This window comes from Hemiscyllium ocellatum, chromosome 2 (genome assembly GCF_020745735.1).
Source record: "Hemiscyllium ocellatum isolate sHemOce1 chromosome 2, sHemOce1.pat.X.cur, whole genome shotgun sequence".
Taxonomy (NCBI): Eukaryota; Metazoa; Chordata; class Chondrichthyes; order Orectolobiformes; family Hemiscylliidae; genus Hemiscyllium; species Hemiscyllium ocellatum.
This window is the reverse complement of record NC_083402.1, coordinates 149,372,552-149,392,400: the sequence shown is the minus strand read 5'-3', so window position 1 is coordinate 149,392,400 and position 19,849 is coordinate 149,372,552. Positions and strand designations below refer to the sequence as shown.

General features: G+C 37.4%; 1 protein-coding gene across 1 annotated transcript in view; it reads left to right on the top strand.

Annotated features, from left to right (window-relative positions):
* The window catches only part of LOC132826293 (doublesex- and mab-3-related transcription factor 1-like), a 147,189-nt gene extending 130,657 nt beyond the window's left edge, over positions 1–16,532 (top strand). The window contains 1 exon segment of the mRNA XM_060842090.1: positions 16,384–16,532. Coding sequence (XP_060698073.1) covers positions 16,384–16,532 — 149 coding nt within the window.
* Positions 16,533–19,849: the final 3,317 nt, after the last annotated feature.

Sequence of the window (19,849 nt, the reverse complement as noted above, 5' to 3'; positions counted from 1 at the left end):
TCTTACAATTGTAAAGATAATCAGTACCAGCTGTACGTTGCCCTCACCAAATCTAAGCTATTGGACAAACAAGATTAGGAACCTCTTGAAGAACTATTGCTTAAGTAAATCACTTTATTGCTGATAATTCTATTCATAGTGCTTGAATCTTTTTTAGTTTACCATTCATTTTTGATGTAGAGTTTTGCCTTATTCACCTTCTAAAATATCAGTTCATTTCGTGCCATAACACATTTCTGAGTAGCTTGAAGTTTAGCTGGGTACTATTGTAGATCTCATCCATATACTTTTTACTTCACCTTCTCCGGTCTCTTGAGTAGATTGCATGTTTGCAGCAAATATATGTTGTGATGCTTTGTTGCCATTATTACAATTGATGAGAATTGCTCTAGTATCAGCTGAGAATGCTACTAACTGTTCTTTTGGCCCTTGGCTTTGTTTTTCTGCATCACTGATGCAAGCATTGGGTTATGCAATCAGAAAAATAGACTTTATGTGACAAAGTTTTTCATTGATATTTTGAAGTTAAATTCAATATATTAGACTTTCAAGTTTGCAAGGAGGCTGAAGCATTAATATGTTTTATATATTTGATAACTTCAAAATTTTAGTTAAACATGATGTGGTCTGAAGGACGATTCCTGTTGCATGTAATTTGTGTAGCAAGTGTGACCATTGCTCCATTTACTAAGCTTACCGTTAAGTTGAATAACCTTCAGAGCTGGAGCTCTGTCCTTCTGTTGGCTGTTGTCTTTGAAAATTGCATCCAGAATTAGTGAACAGGAACAGTTAAGATTTACAAACAATGATGGAGCTTGTCATGCTTCTTTCACAATTTATCATCTGGGCACAGTGGCAGGGCGGTGAAGTGTTCTTCATAAAACCAGCCCAGTGTGAAATACGCCTCACTGGAGTCTATGCAGCTCTAAAACGCCTTGGCAGTCTTCACTGTAAATCCGCATTGCCACCTGACATTACAGTATATCATTAATGAATGCAAGGCTTGAATCTGTGCATGAGTGCAGTTGACATAACGCTGAACTGCTCATAGCTGCATTAGGGTGAAGTCGTTATCACCACCTTGGTGTTGCTTGGGGCACTTGTGTTCTTTTCGACTGTAGAATAACTTAAAATTTGAAAAAAAAAGTTTTGAGTTACTGCTAATGAATTGCTTGGTTAGGTGTCATTTGTACATTTTGAGTATATTCTTTAAATGCAGCTGTTCTTTGAATCCATACTTTGATTATTTGTGGTTCTGTAGTGTGACAAGATTGTGTATGTGTAAAATTCAAAATCTACATTCACTTTTTAAAAAATCAGATTGTGTATTCCCAATGCAGGACATAGGGTGCCACCAATAAAAATGGTTACTGACATCAATCTGCAGTTGTATCCAGTGGATTTATTGTCTTTTCTGTATCTTGCTTTACAGGTACTCTTGTGATAATTGTAGTTATAGTTCATTTGTGGCTTAAAACCTCCAATAAATTATGGAGTTACTAACTTCAACCATTACTTATGCCACTGCAGAATTACTAAAGCTGAGCTACCATAGTTATTATGGCTTAGATCATTGTGGAAAGATGTTGGTGGGCTTAGTAATTTTGGTGAAATAAATAGCAACTGTGTCTGATGCAAAACAGAAAAGCAAGCACGTTATGTATTATTGCAAGACTGTTAATCTAGAGATCCAGGGAGTGTTCTGGGACCTGGATTTGAATCCTGCTGTGGCAGATGGTGAAATTTGAATTCACTAAAAATCTGGAATCTCGCACCTAATGATGACCATGAAGCAGTTGTCAATTGTTGGTAAAAATCCATCTGGTTCACTAATGAACTTTAGGGAAGGAAACGGCTGTTTCCTTACCTGGTCTGGCCTATATGTGACTTCAGATCCACAGTAATGTGATTAACTCTTAACTGCTCTTTGGGCAATTAGAGATGGGCAATAAATGCTGGTTTAGCCAGTGACATCCACATCTCTGTGAATCAGTAAAGAAAACCGATGAATTTCAGACTGAATAAAGTAGCTTTTCTTTACAGACTCTATCCAGAATGAACTGTTACTCATACTAACTTCATGCGCTATAATACAAGGTATTGTAATTATTTGTACATCACACCCAGATGAGGTGATTTCTTTTATAAATGAAACTTCACTGTTGGATGAGAGTTAAAAAGCATCACTCCAATTTTATGGCTACCATGTGCAGTATTCCAATTATAATGGCATTGGCCACAAATATAACACTAACAAATACAAAGAGATTACATTTGATCTGCTTTTGGCCCCATATGCTATAATTCACTAGGATCACTTTCTACTTCCAGTTTTATAACGTTGTCTCTATTCTTGTCTTAGATTGTCTGCTGCTGAAATCCTCTTCCATTTCTTTGCGATCTCTGACTTTTGTTAGGTCGACCTAACGCTCCCCTCTCCAGCAATGCACCTTACACTTTCAGTAAATCTACCCTCATCCAAAGCTCTGTTGCTTAACTATTTACTTGCATTCTCAGTCTAGAAAAGTCTCAATATAACATTCCTTGGCATTGAGTTTGAATTCCACCATGGCTTTGACTCTCTCTCTCCCTCTCTCTATCTCTCTCTCTGTAATGTCTAGACTCAAAATCCTCTGAGATGCCTACACTCTACCATTCCTGATCTTTGCATGTCCCCAATTCCATTTACTCCACCATTGTCAGCTATTCCTTCAGCTTCCTAGGCTCAAACTCTGGAATTTCCTGCCTATATCTCTCTGCTCTATTGTGTTTCTTACATTCTCTGGAATGCTCGTCAAAAATTCCCCATCTGTCCAATTTTGAATATTTCTCCTAATATCTCTGATATGGCTCATTATCAAATTTTGTTGAATACCTGTTCCTGTAAAGTGCCTTGGGATGTCTAACTACTTGAATGGTGTAATTGCACATTGTTTAAAAGAACAATAGCTTTGAAATTTGTGTGTACTGAGCTGCCAGCCTGAATTTGAGCCTAATTCATATTCAGCTGGGAAACTATGGGTGCCTGCCACACAAGATATGAAGGGCTTGCTCATGTTGGTGCTGTTACTTGGGTTGATCTTGGGAGAAGAGGGGAAATGCTGTGAAGGGAGGAAGAATCTGATCAGGGGTCAGTATTTGTTGCTGGGACTCTACATTGCTTCCCGTTCACATGTTTTTGTGAATAAATGACTGCAAAAAGACAAGCAGTAGTTGTGTACCAGGCTGCACAGTATAGCATTGGAAGCCTCAAACAAGGGTCAGGCCTTGCTTTTTTTTATATATGTGGAGGTCTTCTGCAAAGGCAAATATTTTCTTTTCAGCTTTAAGGAATATGTCATACACTTATGGATAGCAATGAACATGAGTTTCACTTAACATTTTGGATTTTTTTTACTTTAGGTTGTTCAAGCATTTTTTAATATTAATGAGTTCCACTTTTAAGGATGCTCAGTGTCAGCATTGTAGCTCGCAAAGAGAGTAAAGCAACCAGGGTGGGAAAGGGAACTTCTGAGAGGGAAGATGATCTGGCTAATTCCCCCGACTACTGATTCTGTTTACTGTTTTCATGTAAAATTAAAATATGCAATCTTGCCTTATTCTTCTCAAGAGTTTTTTTTTTTGGCTTAGTGAATTGATTTGTAGTAGAATTCTTCTCATTAGTTTTAATTTTGGTTGAAGAACTGCAGAAGCCTTTGCCGACAGTTCTGTTTTTTTTTGCCACTTTGCTGCTGTTACAACAGAAGAATAACAAAACCTCTGGCCATTCAAGCTCATGGCTGTTGGACTGTGTTGGAGGCTGGTGGGAGAGGGCTATGGCGGTGGTCACTGTAAGTAAGACTGATATTCTAATCTAAAAACAAGCTCAGCTCACTTAACAGACCTTCAGCAGAGCACTGGGAGCAAAGTATTAATGGTACAATAAGCTGACTTGGTCATGGTCACCTAAGTTTGATAAGCACATGTTGTCTTTGTGCTGTCAGGATTGCATTAACATTATGCTTACTTACCTTTTCCAAAGGGTAAATTGATTTCCACCAATAGAAAGAACCACACTGGTATTGAGTTTTATTTTCAGCAAAACTACTGCCAGCTCTCTGCCTGGTATTGAAAGTTAAAATCTACCCTGTAATCTCCATTTAATTTCTTTGTTGTGATAGCAAGTTGTTTGGGAATTAGTTATAAACCATTGTGCTCCTATTTTGTATGGCAATGACAAAGAAAATCTGTTCTGAGTATTTGGAACACCTGCTTGCTGAAGAGTTCAAATGACTATTACATTTCTCACTTTATTCAGGCTTGGAAAGTAAATCCCATTACCTTGATCACTTTCATGAACACATTTCATTTTTGATACTAAATTCTTTATATTCGTAGATAAATTGATAATCCTGCTGAGATATTTTGCTTTACTTTGTCTCATTAATTTTATAATACTATGGCTATAAGCCATAAAATTAGTAAAGCTACATATTGTAGTTAATTTTAATAAGCTGTTGACATATTTATATATGGAACCTTGGACAGATTTAAAGTGAATACCAGTAACAAAATTGACCCTATTTGCACACATTCCCTCCTTTTTGGTCAACAGTGGCTGGGTACTGCATGTAAGTGCAGATTCAGTTCTCACTGCTGTTAAGATCCATTCTCAGTTGCTCTACAATGGAGTATCATTACATAGATACTAGCCTACTGTCCATCCAGTTTGGGAGAGCCGTGGCACAGATTAATGCTACATGCTGCCTAATAATTAACTTAGAGCAGCATTGGCAAAAAAACACCCAACAATGGTGGTATGGCTGCTCTGGGATGCAGATTGTCCTGGCATGTGGAGACTAGAGAGCTTTGGGTGACTGCCACATGATAACATCCAAAAGGTTGACAAGGAATAAAACAAAACTTGCAAAGGGTCGTCATGCATGAATCTCACTTTTTAGTGGAATAACTTGCGGCTTCATTTTCTGTACTGGAAGTTAAGTGGATAGCATAGCTGAAATCAACGTTTTTACCCCTTTGAAACAGCATGCATTTGATCCATGATCATCCTAATCCAATGCCACTTCATTTTTGTCAAATCTGCACTTAAGGCTTTAATCAAGGCTTTTTTAGGATTTGGAACGAATATTATGGTTCCAGATTGGACATGACTAACAAACAAAAAATCCATTAGCAAATTATATTTTTACCACTACCATCAGGGATCAGAGTTAATGACATACAAGAACATTATTTATTTTCTTGTTTTTTTTCTCACACTGTAATCTTCACATATGGCTCTCCTTTGTTCTTAGAACACACAGTGGGCTTAGAGCAACCCACATCATTTGACAACAACAAGTAAGTAGAACTGTTTTATTTTAATAAAAAGGAATGAAGCTATATTTTCAGAACACAAGAGTAAATTAGTAATCATTAGTTGCCTTGAAAATGGTATATTTTAATTTCCACTGATGACTCATGCCAGAAGCAAATTTCACAAAACTTTACCATATTGATTTTGATCTATTTTGTAATTAGTTAGAAGACATACATGTGGCTGTAAAACTCGCTCAGTATTTTTGACTAAGACTTGTTTATTGGTCTCTCCACTGCATTCTTTCCACTGCATCTCTTAACATATCATGTGGTGAGTTTTTTATTGCTCTTCCCTATCTCACACTCTGCCTATGTCACACACACTCTCCAGCCAAGAGAGAAAGTTACAGTATTGCACCTGTGTCTCTAGTTACAAAAGGTTAAATTGAAGACTAAAATATTATTGGGTAGCTTTGTCCGTTGCATGTTCAGTTTTCAAACCTTGCTTTGTGCTAGTTGCATTTAGATTAGATTTCCCTACAGTGTGGAAACAGGATCTTCGGCCCGACAAGTCCATACCATCCCTTCGAAAAGTAACCCACCCAGACCTATTCCCCTCTGACTAAAGCACCTAACACTATAGGCATTTTAGTATGGCCAATTCACCTGACCTGCACATCTTTGGATTGTGGCAGGAAATCGGACCACCCGGAGGAAACCCACGCAGACACAGAGAGAACATACAAACTCCAAACAGAGCAATAATACAGGAGCCAAGGCGTTGTGAAACTATCTTGTGTTCTGTGACAACAATTGACAACAATTACCATAATTTTAATATGAAATTCCATACTATACAGTTAGCTGCTGTAATATGTTTCTCAAAATCTCATAAAAATGCATCCTTTATTTTCTTTATTGGAACTTCATGTGATTGCTAATCATAGCTAAAATTAAAATGTTAACTGTATAGAGATGTGGATGTGTCAAGAGTCAAAAATGTGTTATTCTCTAGATTTCTCTTGATGTCATTTGGGAAATTAAATTTTGGAAGATAGTTTCACTTCATTTTTTTTTCCTTTAGCTGGTATCAATGCAAGAGGAACAAAAAAGACTTTTGAATGGTTCTGATTTGGGCAACTAAATCACCCAATACTTAACTAACTGAATTGTAATTGATTGCTAATGTTAATGCTTGCTTTGCTGTTCAATATCAAATTAATCGAGCGGAATGGAAATCTTAAAATTAAACCTTTATGTGTTGTGTGTATGTGTTACAACCGTAATCCAGGTGCTTTGAATTAGCCCTTTGTGCAAGTCTGCACAGAGGATGACAAAACATTCATCCTTACCTTCATATTTTCCATGATCATTCATTGCTTCGTCCCTGTAAATCTGTAATGCACATTCCAGTACGTCTCTCAACTCTTCCTACTCAAGTCACCTGTGCACCCCTGTGTTTTCTGCACCAATGGTGTTAGAGGTTGCATGTTTCTGCACTATAGAACTTGCTCTTTTTTTTTATTATCACTTTCTTTCAGAGGCAAACACAAAACTCACCTCTTTGGCCATGCAGCTTGATTATTTTCCCAAAAATGTCACATTTCCTGATCAATAATTGCTGCTCCTTCAGTAAAGCATCATGAGATCTTTAGTGACATGAAAAATGCTATATAAATGTAAATTAAGTATTCAAGTAAAACCTGAATAAGTGTAATTGCCAATTAAAACTTAGATTAATCAGCAGCAAAGTCTGACTTCTGAAATAAATCCTTTAACCTTGTTGAAGCAAACAAGATGCTATTACTAATGTTGAATGACAGTAAAGTGGACCATCAGGATTTTCTGCCCACTGTGTATCTTTCCCGATAGGGATAAATGTATAATAAGCTGCTGATACTATCACCTAATTTATATTACCAAATTGACTCAAATTAATACATTTTGATGGAGAGAAGGTTTTTTTTAGGAGTGGTAAAATCACCAAAAATAAATATACAAACAATTGTATGTATCACACAAGATGCATTATTTTAAAAGTTTAATGAGTTTTTCTGTTTAAATTAAATCTCTGGACTCTTCCAATTATGTCACAACTCCTTCATGTGAAACAGCTGGAGGCAAACATTGCGCAGCTTGTTTCTATGTCACTATGCCACGTTGACTGCTGTACTATTGCTGATGAGCGATAGATGTGCTAAATACTAGAGTAATTGTCAGTGATGCGATCTTGTAACACCATATACAGGGTCTCTTTAGCTATATAGCTTGAGGTAATTTCCAGACATGGCAGCCTTTAAGCTTTATTTGAAGTGCACTGCTCGGTCAATATTTTTTTAAAGCCTGTATTTCTAGATGTAAGCAGGACTTATATTGATAATGTGGAGCAGGGTGGAGGTCACCAACCATTAATTACCCTTTGCCCTCCACATGATTATTTCCTTTCGTGTCCAGTCCCCATTAAATGATTCTGAGTTGTTGGCTTTTATGTCTGTTTGGATCAATGTAATTGTTTTGACAAAATAGCTGAGATTTTGTTGTTAGAAATTAACTGAAGGCAGCTCAAGCATGTAGTTCATCCAGCAATAAAAATCAAAATAGAAAGTATGGAAATAATTACATTTAAAAGACTGTGTTGAGTTACCAGGCAGTTCAGTGGATGAACAGTGTGCAGAACAAACTGAATGTTTTCTTTATTTAGCAATGTATGTGGGAATGTCCATGTTAGTATGGTGGGAGGGTATTTGAAATAAAATGATTCCTGAGCTCCTTGAAAGTGGACTCGATATTTTAATGTTAGCTTGTCTCTGTCATTGCTCAGACTATATCCTTGTTTTAATTTTTATCATTTTATTTACCTTTTGCTGTCATGTCCCCCTGATTGATTCCTGCAGTAACATTTCACTATGATGTAGAATTCTGGCCTCCCAGCTGCTGTTAGTGGGCGTTAATAGGCTAGAAATTAGATTTTATTTTCACTTTGGCTGATGTGAAAGAATTTTATGACAACAATCATAAGAGTTACTGGGGCTTTTCAGATGAATGTTTGAATTACCCACCAGTGTGGGATGACACTCGCCGTTATTAATTTGCTTTCCTGCTGCTGTTTAACTGAGTATCAAAGTAACTTGTCAGAAGAAATTGCTATTATTAGCCACAGCAGCAATCAGCAAGCTGTACACCAGATATACAGAGATTATTTTTGATCTGTGAAGCATGTGGGTTTAAGAATGAACGTGAGTTTAAGACTGTTGAACTTGACAGCCCATTGGGGATGCTGATTCCAACCCATCAACTTCCTGACTTGACTCCAGCATGTTCAGCTGCCTTTGTTCAAGTCTCTTGGGGAAAGGATTCCATTTCTAGCTGCTAATTGCTCAATTAGAGTAACATTGATACATTATTTTCATTTTTAATGTTAGGTCCAGAGGTTTCCATAGCTTACTGAGTCCTCAGTGTATCAAAGTCAGGCCAATAAGGAAGCTACAAAGAGTCTGCATAGTGATTTGATGGGCTAGAATGTGGCAGATGGAACATAATAAGAGTTGTGAAATGTGATTGAAAAGGCCATTGGCATGCTGAAGATTTATCTCTAGTGTTGCAACGTCTCTGAAGCTAAAAATCACACAGCACCAGCTTATAGTCCAATAGGTTTGTTTGGAAGCACTAGTTTTTGAAGTGCTGCTTGTTAATGTTGAAACAGCACTTCGAAAGCTAGTACTTGCAAATAACCCTGTTGGATTATAACCCGGTGTTGTGTGATTTTTAACTTCATCCACCCAAGTCCAACACCGGCTCCTCCAAATCATGGACATCTCTGAAGGCCTCCTTCAATATGCACCAGTCAGTATGTCAGCCTGAATGGACATGACATACTGTCACAGCATTAGTGCGGTAGTGAGCTTTGACCCACAAGTAAAACAAGATGAGCGGATCAGATACTCCTCAGACAATACTGAGAGTGAGGAGAAGAAATGGAGATTGGCAATGAGCACAGTGCAACCCCAGATGATCACATTGCTGTCAGGACTGCCAGTATTAATGCACAGCTAACTTAGATTAAACCAGTATAACCTGAAAACACAATCCTCTCTCTTACCCTGTCCCTCTTTCTCAATGTCACAAAATCACTGAGCTTGAAGGTTCATTTCCAGACGTTTCATCACCCTACTAGTTAACATCTTCAGTGGGACTCAGGCGAAGCACTGCTGCAAAATTTCTGCTTTCTCTTTATATGTTTGGGTGTCTTTGGGTTGGTGATGTCATTTTCTGTGGTGAAGTCACTTCCTGTTCCTTTTTTCAGGGGGTGGTAGATGGGGTCTAACTCAATGTGTTTGTTGATAGAGTTCCGATTGCAATGCCATGCTTCTAGGAATTCTCGTGCGTGTCTTTGTTTGGCTTGTCCTAGGATGTGTTATCCCAGTTGAAGTGGTGTCCTTCCTCATCCGTATGTGAGGATACTAGTGAGAGAGGGTCATATCTTTTTGTGGCTTGTTGGTGTTCATGTACCCTGGTGGCTAGTTTTCTGCATGTTTGTCCAATGTAGTCAAAAAAGAGAAAATGCTGGAAAATCTCAGCAAGTCTGGCAGCACCTGTAAGGAGAAAAAAGAGCTGACGGTTCAAGTCTAACTGACTCTTTGTCAAAGCTCAAAACCAAAAAAGAGAAAATGCTTTTGTCCAATGTAGTGTTTGTTACAGTTCTTGCATGTATTTTGTAAATAACATTAGTTTTGCTCAATCTTATTTACAAAACACTGTGCAAGGACTGTGACAAACACAACATCTGATGAATGATGTGACTGTGACGGAGAAATATGGCATTGTCTAAAGTAAATGGGATGATTGGTATGGGGGAATGGATAGGTGGGGATAAGAGCAAGAACATGGAAAGAAAAATAAAATTGTAAGATATGTCATGGAGTCATAGAGGTGTACAGCATGGAAACAGACCCTTCGGTCCAACCCGTCCATGCCGAACAGATATCCCTACCTAATCTAGTCCCACCTGCCAACACCTGGCCCATATCCCTCCAAACCTTTCCTATTCATATACCCATCCAAATGTCTCCTAAATGTTGCAATTGTACCAGCCCCCACCACATCCTCTGGCAGCTCATTCCACATACGTACCACCGTCTGCATGAGAAAGTTGCTCCTTAGGTCTCTTTTATATGTTTCCCCTCTCACGCTAAACCTATGCCCTCTAGTTCTGGACTCCCTGACCCCAGGGAAAAGACTTTGCCTATTTATCCTATCCATGCGTAGGTCTCTTTTATATCTTTCCCCTCTCACCCTAAACCTATGCCCTCTAATTCTGGACTCCCCAACCCCAGGGAAAAGACTTTGCCTATTTATCCTATCCATGCCCCTCATAATTTTGTAAACCTCTATAAGGCGATGGAGATAAGTGTGTTGCAGTAACTTTGGAATGATAGATCAGGCAATTAGGGTGTGGAGGATAATGACACATAGATGAATATATCACTCCGCTCACTTTTCTGATCTTTTGCCCTGAATTCAGGAGCTTCTGAACTTTGCTGCTACCTCCAATGACGCTTGGTGCTATAGGCATCTTTTTGTCAGACTGTATTGGCAGTAACACATTCAAGGAGGCATTGCTGAGACACAGCTTTTGCTTGTGTGGACTCCAGTCTGTCACTAGAGTATGTAAAGTAGTTGTAGTCCCAAAGGTCCTTAGGGCTGCTATCTCATTGATGAGAGACAACTAGTAGTAGTTTAACCTGAAGGTCACCATGTCTCAGACAAGGGGAAACATTGAAAAGGTGAGTATCTCATGTTAACCTCAGCTCGATATGGACTAAGTATCTGAGGAACTTGAATGCACATTCTTCTAAACCAGGGAAAAGAACAAGTGAGCTGAGGCTAAAATCAGTTGCCAGTATTGCTAACTGTAATGCTTCCTAAAGTTAAACTGGTGTAAATTTTATGCCATCATAAGTAATTGCAAGTCCATCAAGCCTGCTCTGCCATTCAATGTCATGGCTGATCTGATTGTGTCTGAACTTCACTTTCTTGTTTGTGCCCTTAACCGTTGACTCCCTTTATGCATTAAAATTCTGCCTAACTCAGCCTTCAATATATCCCTTGCAATTAGCAAAGTGCACAAGTAATAGGGTAGCTGTATAGAAGGGAATTTCAATGATCAAGGCTCATGAGAAAGTATTTCTCATCTCCATATAGATGGAGACCACTTGTTCTTTAAACCGTGCCCCCCGGGTCAGTTCTCTATTCCCCATAAAGGGAAATATTTGTCAACATTTATCCTGAAAAGTCCCTTGAGAATCTTATGCTTCAATAAGATAACCTTATTCTAAACCGATACATTGCTATTTCTCTGTCTGTTCTATGTATGACCACAAAACTGCTGAAACTGAACACCAAAACTTCTTTTGTCTTTACAAGTGCAAAGAAAAATGTGCAAGGACCCAATGCCTCTTCATCTTTTACATTAGTAGAGCAGTCCTATAAACTGTTCAGCTCTGTTGGAGAGTCCCTTGACACTAATTTACATTGCATGGTAGAATGCAGATAATCAAACATAATAAACTGACACTTACACCAAAGTGCTGTATTGGCTGCAGTGATTTAACTCACTACAAACCACCCTATTACTTGTGCACTTTGCTAATTGCACCATAGATTTGCTCTTGATGAACACAAGCCAAATTAACACCAGGGCATTGATGTACCTGTGTGCTATTATCGTTTGTACAGGCAACACAGCCAGAACCTTTTGCATTTAGTTACACAAACATTAAGTGATTGGCCGCTTACAATTGTTGACAGATTGCAGCCTTATGGGAGCCCGAGGATGAAACCAATCAAGAAGTTAATGAGGAGAAAAATTACCATCGTGCCTGCTCCATAATTACATTTATGCCAGGCAAGAATAGGAGGTGTGGGTAACTCAGCTGTTATTTGTAAAGGTTAGGTGGGTCAAGAACCCTTCAATTGCTTCATGTATCTTCCGTGGCTAGTAATCTGATAGGTTATTATGGCCCAGGAATATTGTGGCTTGGCTATTTCCAAATTTTCCATTTTTATTGTGATATCTTTCCAGTTATAAGTCAAACACAAGTATCCCCACATTGTGAAATTTCAAGTTACTGGGTCAGTGTGTTGATTTATTTGACCGTTTCAATTTTTTTCTTGCATTTAACAAATTCAAATTATAAAAGATAATAAGAAACTAATTGGAATAATTGCTGATTTTGAATGACCTGCTATGGCAAGAAATTTTAGGAATATGATACTCTATGCCTTTAAGCATGATTGAGATTTGCTAATGTAATACTGGAGAAAGTGTATGGTATAAGCGAAACATTAATAATACACTCTTCATGTTGTTCTGTCAGTTATCCGTATATATATATCCCCCCACCTTTTGAAAACATTAGGGGAGAACTGTCACTCTTAATTGAACAACAATTAAGATTGAAATGAGAGGCCTGAGCTGGTCTCTGCATTGGACCCTATATGTGAATGAAGCAGGTGAGCTGCAGATATCAATGAGACATTGTGATATCGTTTGTTGGTTTGGACATTTGCATTTGAGGCTGGCTGTGATGTTGAAATACCTCAGATAAAGTCGGGAACGGTCCAGGTTCTGGCTGAAGCAACTTTCAGTCACAACCTTGGGGGAGATAAAGTGAAGAAGGCCCAACATCTGGCCAAGGCCCAAGATCCATTTCTACTTTTCAGTTTCACAGAAGTATAACTCATAAAAAAAAATTGCTGACTGTGTTTAACAGCCTTCAAATGTTTCTTATAAAAGATACTGGTTAGGATGCATGAATGAGAATGACTGTAAGAGCATGTATTGCGTAAACTTTCCCCACGAATGCACCAGTTCACTTAGAGCCATTCATCCAGTGTTAGAATCCCTGTTTGAACGGTTCATGGCACCTGTTCAGGCAGGTCTAGTCCACACAAGTAAGTAACAGAGTAAATTTCCCACTTGACACCTGGAATAATTTCAGGTAGATCTGCCTTGGGAGAACACAAACCAAACTAATTCATATGCTTTGTTTTGCATCGAACAAGTGGTTTATGGTGTGTGTGTTGCGACCCAAGAACTGACAAATAGCGCAGTAGTGAGTGAACATTTTGATTTAATGGATTTCTGTGTGCATTAGTGTGGATGAGAGGTGTGCTTTGACATGGAATGGTTTTAGGTATTGCTGGAGGCTGTGGTGTAATAGTAAGTCACAAGCAAGTAAGTCTAGGCTAATGGCCTGGTTCTGTCCCGGCACCTGGTGGATTTTAACCCCAATTTTAAAAGAATTGTAATTGCACTGTTGGTTTTAGTAATCATGATGTGTAGGTACCAGTGTTGCACTGGGGTAGACAAAGTTAAAAATCACACAACACCAGGTTATAATCCAACAGGTTTATTTGGAAGTACAAGCTTTTGGAGCGTTACTCTTTTGTCAGGTAGCTCATGGGGCAGGATCACAGGACAGAGAATTTATAGTAACAGTTTTCAGTAATGGTAATCATGAAACTAGCATTGATTGTTGTAAAAACCCATGTAGTTCATGAATGCTATTTAGAAAATGAAATCCACCATCCTTATCTAATCTGGCCTACATGTGATTCCCGACCCACAGCAATGAAATTCACTCTTAACTGCTCTCTGAAATGGTCTCACCAGCTGGCAAGTTCAAGGGAAATTAAGGATGGGCAACAAATACCAACAATGTTCATTCTCATGAAAAGCATTTTTAAAACTCAAATTGTATATTGCACTTGTGGACGTACAATGCAGCCCCTACTCTGTAGGAAAATCATTTCCCCAACCTTTGAAAAATACCTTGCATAGCAGTATATTCTCTTTTTCTCATTCTCAGCCTTCTCCATGACCTGTGAGAGACATTGTTGATCTCCTGCATAATTATTAGCAGTTGCCTACTGTGGGTGTGTTGAAGCTAGCTAAACCTATTTCTCAAAGCACCATTACCAGTAATTGATAGAAAAACTTTTTGTCATAGGTTGGGCTAGATTTCACCCAGTGTCTAGAAGTGAAAGAACCAGTATATAATGCACTGTATGCGTATAAAAACATTAATAAGCTATAGTTGCTATTCATCAAAAGGTTTGTGCGGATCATATTACATTTTGCCAAATGTTTCCTAGTATGGTAATGAGCAGTGATACATGATGAAAAATAAGTGAAATCTTTGTTTGATCAGAAATACTGCTCATGGTACTTTATTGTACATTTGGATCATGAGATTTGTCAATCTTTGAATTTCTATTTGTTAATTTTGGAAAAGTGTCACTGCTATTGCCTTAATTTTTTTTTAATGTCCAGCAATAAAAGGATGGAGAATGGACAGAAAGTGATTAGGATTTTTTTTAAGAGTGAACTTCCTATGGGATTCCTTACCATGTGTCCGCAGACATCTTCTGCCTCATTCGTCGCTATTCTGAACTCAAATTTCGCCCTAGGCTCACCTTTTCCACCCTGCCATTGCCCTCTGTCCTGCTCACTTTTACTAACTACACAACACATAGGGGACAGCTGTCACTGGGGAGCAAGGAAATAAGAAATGGTGATTGAAAAATGGAAAGGGCAGAGGGCAGGTGAAGAGAGACAAATGAAACCAAAGGATGTATGCAGAGTAGAAAATGGGCAAAAATGTAACAAGCTGATACCGCTGGATCTCTTGTTGGTCTATGATATTGTAAGCATTTTGCCACTTTTTAGTTGGCTGTAGAGAACTATATAAAGGGGGTCCCCAATTTACAAGCGTCTCACAAATGCCCACACTTCGATCATGATCCTATACAGGAGTGTACATTTAAAGATCTGGCTTGCAAATGTTTCCTCGTACTTGCAAATGGCTACTTTATATTGTCCTGCATATGTTCCGACACATGTACAAATCAACTTGCGAACAGACTCAAGGACAGAACTCGTTCACAATTTGGGAGGCTGCCTGTAACAGCTTGGTTCTTTTTTTGATCAATAAAGAAGAGAAATCAGGAGAAATTATGTTGTATGTCCTACTAAAGAACAGTTCACCTTGAAGCAGATTTGTTTCCCTGCTCTCATACCCAGGAAATTGTACGTATTGTAAGCTGACCAAACAGTGGTGAAGAAGGGCTATTTTAATTGGCAAAAAGAACTCAATTTGCTGTTATCCATAGTGTTTTCATTTGCAGTAGGGTCTATGTTAATTGACTAGAATTGACCAGACAATAAGTAGTTTTCATATTTGTGGAAAAGAGTGCTATTGCATTCAAAATGTCAGTGATTTAATGTTCTACCTTGAGCTCAGCTTGCAAATCCATATTTCTTGATAAAAACTGTGCAAATATTCTAGAAAATGTAGTGATTACAAAAGAAAGTAACTGTGGTGAGTTTCCTATTGGCCATTGATCATATTTTGGCAGCATCTGGAGTCAATGAAGGAGGAAGTGTTCCAAACATGAACAAAATTATATCAGAAAAACTCTATGTATCATAAACCTGCTAGGGTCCTTCCATCTGTTAACTGTAGAATTTCAACAATTCCTGACCTAATTTTTAAAATAACCTATCTTGCCATGTTTTGTTTAATTTCTTCTCTCATAAAAGGTCATACTGGGAGGGAAACATTTCCAATTTGGGCAGCACCAAACATTCCAAGATCAGGCCCTGTATCACAAGATAAGAAAAATGTTCTTCTAACAATACATACCTTGAAGAGCATTCCCTCAGTGTCAGTTTTCCAATGGTTCCTCTGATTAGTTGTCAGTTTTATGAAACTAGTCCAGTCAGTGCTCAAACTGAGATTGCCCAAAGACAGCCCACGGAAGACAAATATAACCAGTTATTGGGAGATGTTTTTGTCCCTTTTTTTCTGAGTTAGACTTTACTCCAGATCTCAGATATGAAAGGAAAAAATTTGCATATCAGCTGTTCCATCGAAAATCCCTTAATTTATACATGTTTTTGATACAAATAACTTATCAGATGCGTTGTACATCTGAATTATATGAAGGTTAAAATGATGATTTAATGAAATGTCAGAGAGATGTAAAATGTTAAATCAGAATTTTACTATTTTTTCATTGCAGTATTTTCACCTTCCAGTAGTCAGGACTCAGGTTTGATCTCTCTGTCCAGCAGTTCCCCTGTCAGCACTGGAAGCATTAAACAAGAGTGTGAATCTGTCACCGAGTCTGGCACCTTCTCTGTTGATTCCATTATTGAGAGTGCAGAGTGAGTAATGACAGTGATGTCTAAACTGCTGGATCATACAAAACATGAATCTGAATAGAGTACTTTAGCCTTGGCTAAAATGGAGAAAAAAAAAGTTTTTTGTTGTATTTCTTACATTGTTGTTGAATAGTTTCAGAAACTACAGTTCAATAAATAACGCCACAGCAATTAATTACTAACCTTTTGCCACCCTGACTGAAAGCATTACTTGATAAAATAAAAATAAAATGTACCATATTTTTTTTGCCAGGCTGCATACACTGTTCTTTGGTTCTGAATTAATAGATTCAAATTTTTATGCCTCATGTGGACATGTAGGTGGACTAATTAGTTGCTGAACATTGGGCTGATTTTCAAATGTCTGCTAACTCTGTTGGACCGTAACAGATTTAGTGCTATTTTTTGAACTGCAAAGTATACTAGGACTGAAAGCTTTTCACAGCCTCACTGATTGCACTGATTTCATAATCAATGTTCAGGTAAAATTAATCTTGTCAAAAAAAATCACTGTAATATTAGCAAGAACTTTTCACTAAAATTATTACTTTGTATCAGGATTTGTCAAGGTCTTTGGTAAACATGAATCACCCAAACTAGTTCCAAACCCAACTATCGATCCACTCCCACAGATCTGTATTGCATGTCATTTAGGCTTCTTTTTTGACTTTTCTCAGGGCACAGTTGAAGTTAGATATTGCAATTTGATCTACTTTTAATTAGGTTTTTACATACACCATAAAATGGCTACTTCAACCCTCAATGACCATGTGAAATTCTTTGTCCTGCCAGTTTAGAAAATGTATCAGCCCATTTACAAAATAAAAATATATACCACTGCTAAAAAAGCCAAGCAAGTTTAGTGAAAGCATTAATCTGGGTTCACTATTGATCAAGCACAAGTAAACCCCATCTACTAAAGCAATATTAAGTCAATAGAAATGTGAAGAATAGTTTTAAAATTGATACTCAGGAGTGGTGAACTTTCTACCATGATTGATAGCACAACTTGGTAGAATCTTTCAGACCATAAATAAGATAGTAAACATCTAAGTTCATGTTGCAGGCTCCTTTGTTTGATTCTGATATCAATTATTTTTTAAAATAAAGAAGAGTCAAAGACCAACCATGTTTAGGGTATGTAACCCATAAATAATCTCTCTACTACCTCCAAATTTCCCCCACTAGTACTTGATGATGTTTCTTCCAATAAATGTTCATTTAAATTTTGTAATTCAAGTAATGAAGATACTATCATAAGGAAAATTATACAAAAGAAAATCACAAGTCTTAGCTGTTCTAATATCATGAATTTTATGAAAATTGGACCCAGAATTTGTTTAAGGTAGACTTTTTTTCTTAACCTACCAGAATGATCATTAAACAGAGCAACAGAGTTCAGAATATCAGAACAATACTTAAAAACTTTGTATGCAACCTAAAATGCTTGTATAATAAGTTGCAAATGTATAGTATTGTATTTCATATAATAACTGTGACACAGTCAAAAGCAAACACTGAAGGCATTGATATTTTGTCCTCATCAAGCTTTTGTCACACACTGGTTTAGGGTGGCAAGTGAAAATTAAGTATATTTTGAAGTGTTGCCATATAGTGGGTCATTTTAATAATGGATTTTTTTTCTGTAAGTGACTTTCCACTTTAATGTATGGAGGGTGTATGCAATTGGTTTAATGCTTGTGCATTAATGTTAATTTTATTTTTATTTATTTACATGTATGTATGTGTCGTGTGTATTTTTCCACTAAAATGTCAAAAAATGTAACTGTTCGGTTACACTGCAGCAAATTCCGAACCCACTTGCACAGGAAGACATCATTGATAGCTGGGGAGCCCAACCTCTGTATGGTGTGTGTCAGAAGTACTGACATTAGGAAGATTAGACAGCTGAGCAATGACTTTCTGCAGAGGTCCTCTGATCCATCTGTGGTAAAGGGAGATAGAATCTCAGATTTTCAATGTTTTTCCAGGACCAATAAGACTCATCCCATCAATGTTACCATAAATGAAACCAGCCCCTGTGGAAATTCACCTCCAGGATATTTTATGTTTTCCCCCTCTATTTTGCCATTCTAGGAATTTTTTTTAAAGTTACTTTTCTTTAGTGTACTGACCTCTTCTTACTGCTCTTCTGCACAATTTCTTCCTATTCTTTTAGAGTCAGGTATTGCTAACAACAGATATAATAACCTCATTTATATATCTGTCCAGATGCAACTCACATCTGTGGAACTGTTTAGCTGCAAGAGAGATATGAAGGAGAGGAAATACAATCTGAAGTGACCTAAGCCCCATGAAATGGAAAATTTTTGCTGCACCTATGTTTTATTCTTGTCTTTTTTGGTGGTGATTTGGTTTTCTTATATAATTATCTGCCAATTACCTTGTAATTATCTTTAGATTTGCAGTATTAACCATTCTACCACTAAAGGGACCTCTCTATATCGTCCTTCAAATCTGTTTGAAAATACATCTATACTACAACTGTAATGCCAGTGTGAAAAAGTTTCAATTTGGAGCAATCCTGTAAGTTATAGAATACATTCAGTTCAGAGTCACTTCATCTCTTCACACCCGCTTTATATTACCAGTGATTAACTCTGACATGAAAGCTGGAACCAAGTGTTGCATACTGGTGGTAAACTTGTAACTTGAGTACACCCAAAGTCTTCCTTTCTTTGGATCATACTTCTTAGCTCATTAAAATAACTCACTATATGAACTGGTTTATTTTTATATGGGGGATTGGAAAATGTTATAAACAAAGAAAAATTAAATTGCTTATTTGTGAAGATGTTACTGTTAAGGCATGAATTTTTAGGGTTAAACCTGGTAAAACCAGACATACTTTTCTTCATTTGCTATTTGAAATGGCAGAAATAAACACATATTTGCCAAGTCTTAAAACCATGCACTCAAAATGGTGAATCACTTTTAATTGTTGAAATCTGGTGGACATTTCTTCTGATCATTGTGTTAGTGACATTGTAAACAGAGCACGTAAAACTTAAAATTCATTGTTCCTTGTAAAGATGCTCTAAATAAGCACATTTATGATATTGCTGGAACTATCAATGAAACTAAATCTTCTGTTTTGTTTACAACTTCTCTTCACACATAGCATCCAGAGGAGGTTTTCCCCAGCCCCAAATTTTGTTCTGACAATTGATCTGACAAAAAAGTAGGATGCTGCAGTTGTGATATCCACTTTACAGTTTTTAACTAACGAAGTAAAAGAATTATTTCATCCAGACTGTTCTGCAGCTGAAGTTTCAGTGTTGGCAGAGGTATAAAAAGGACTCT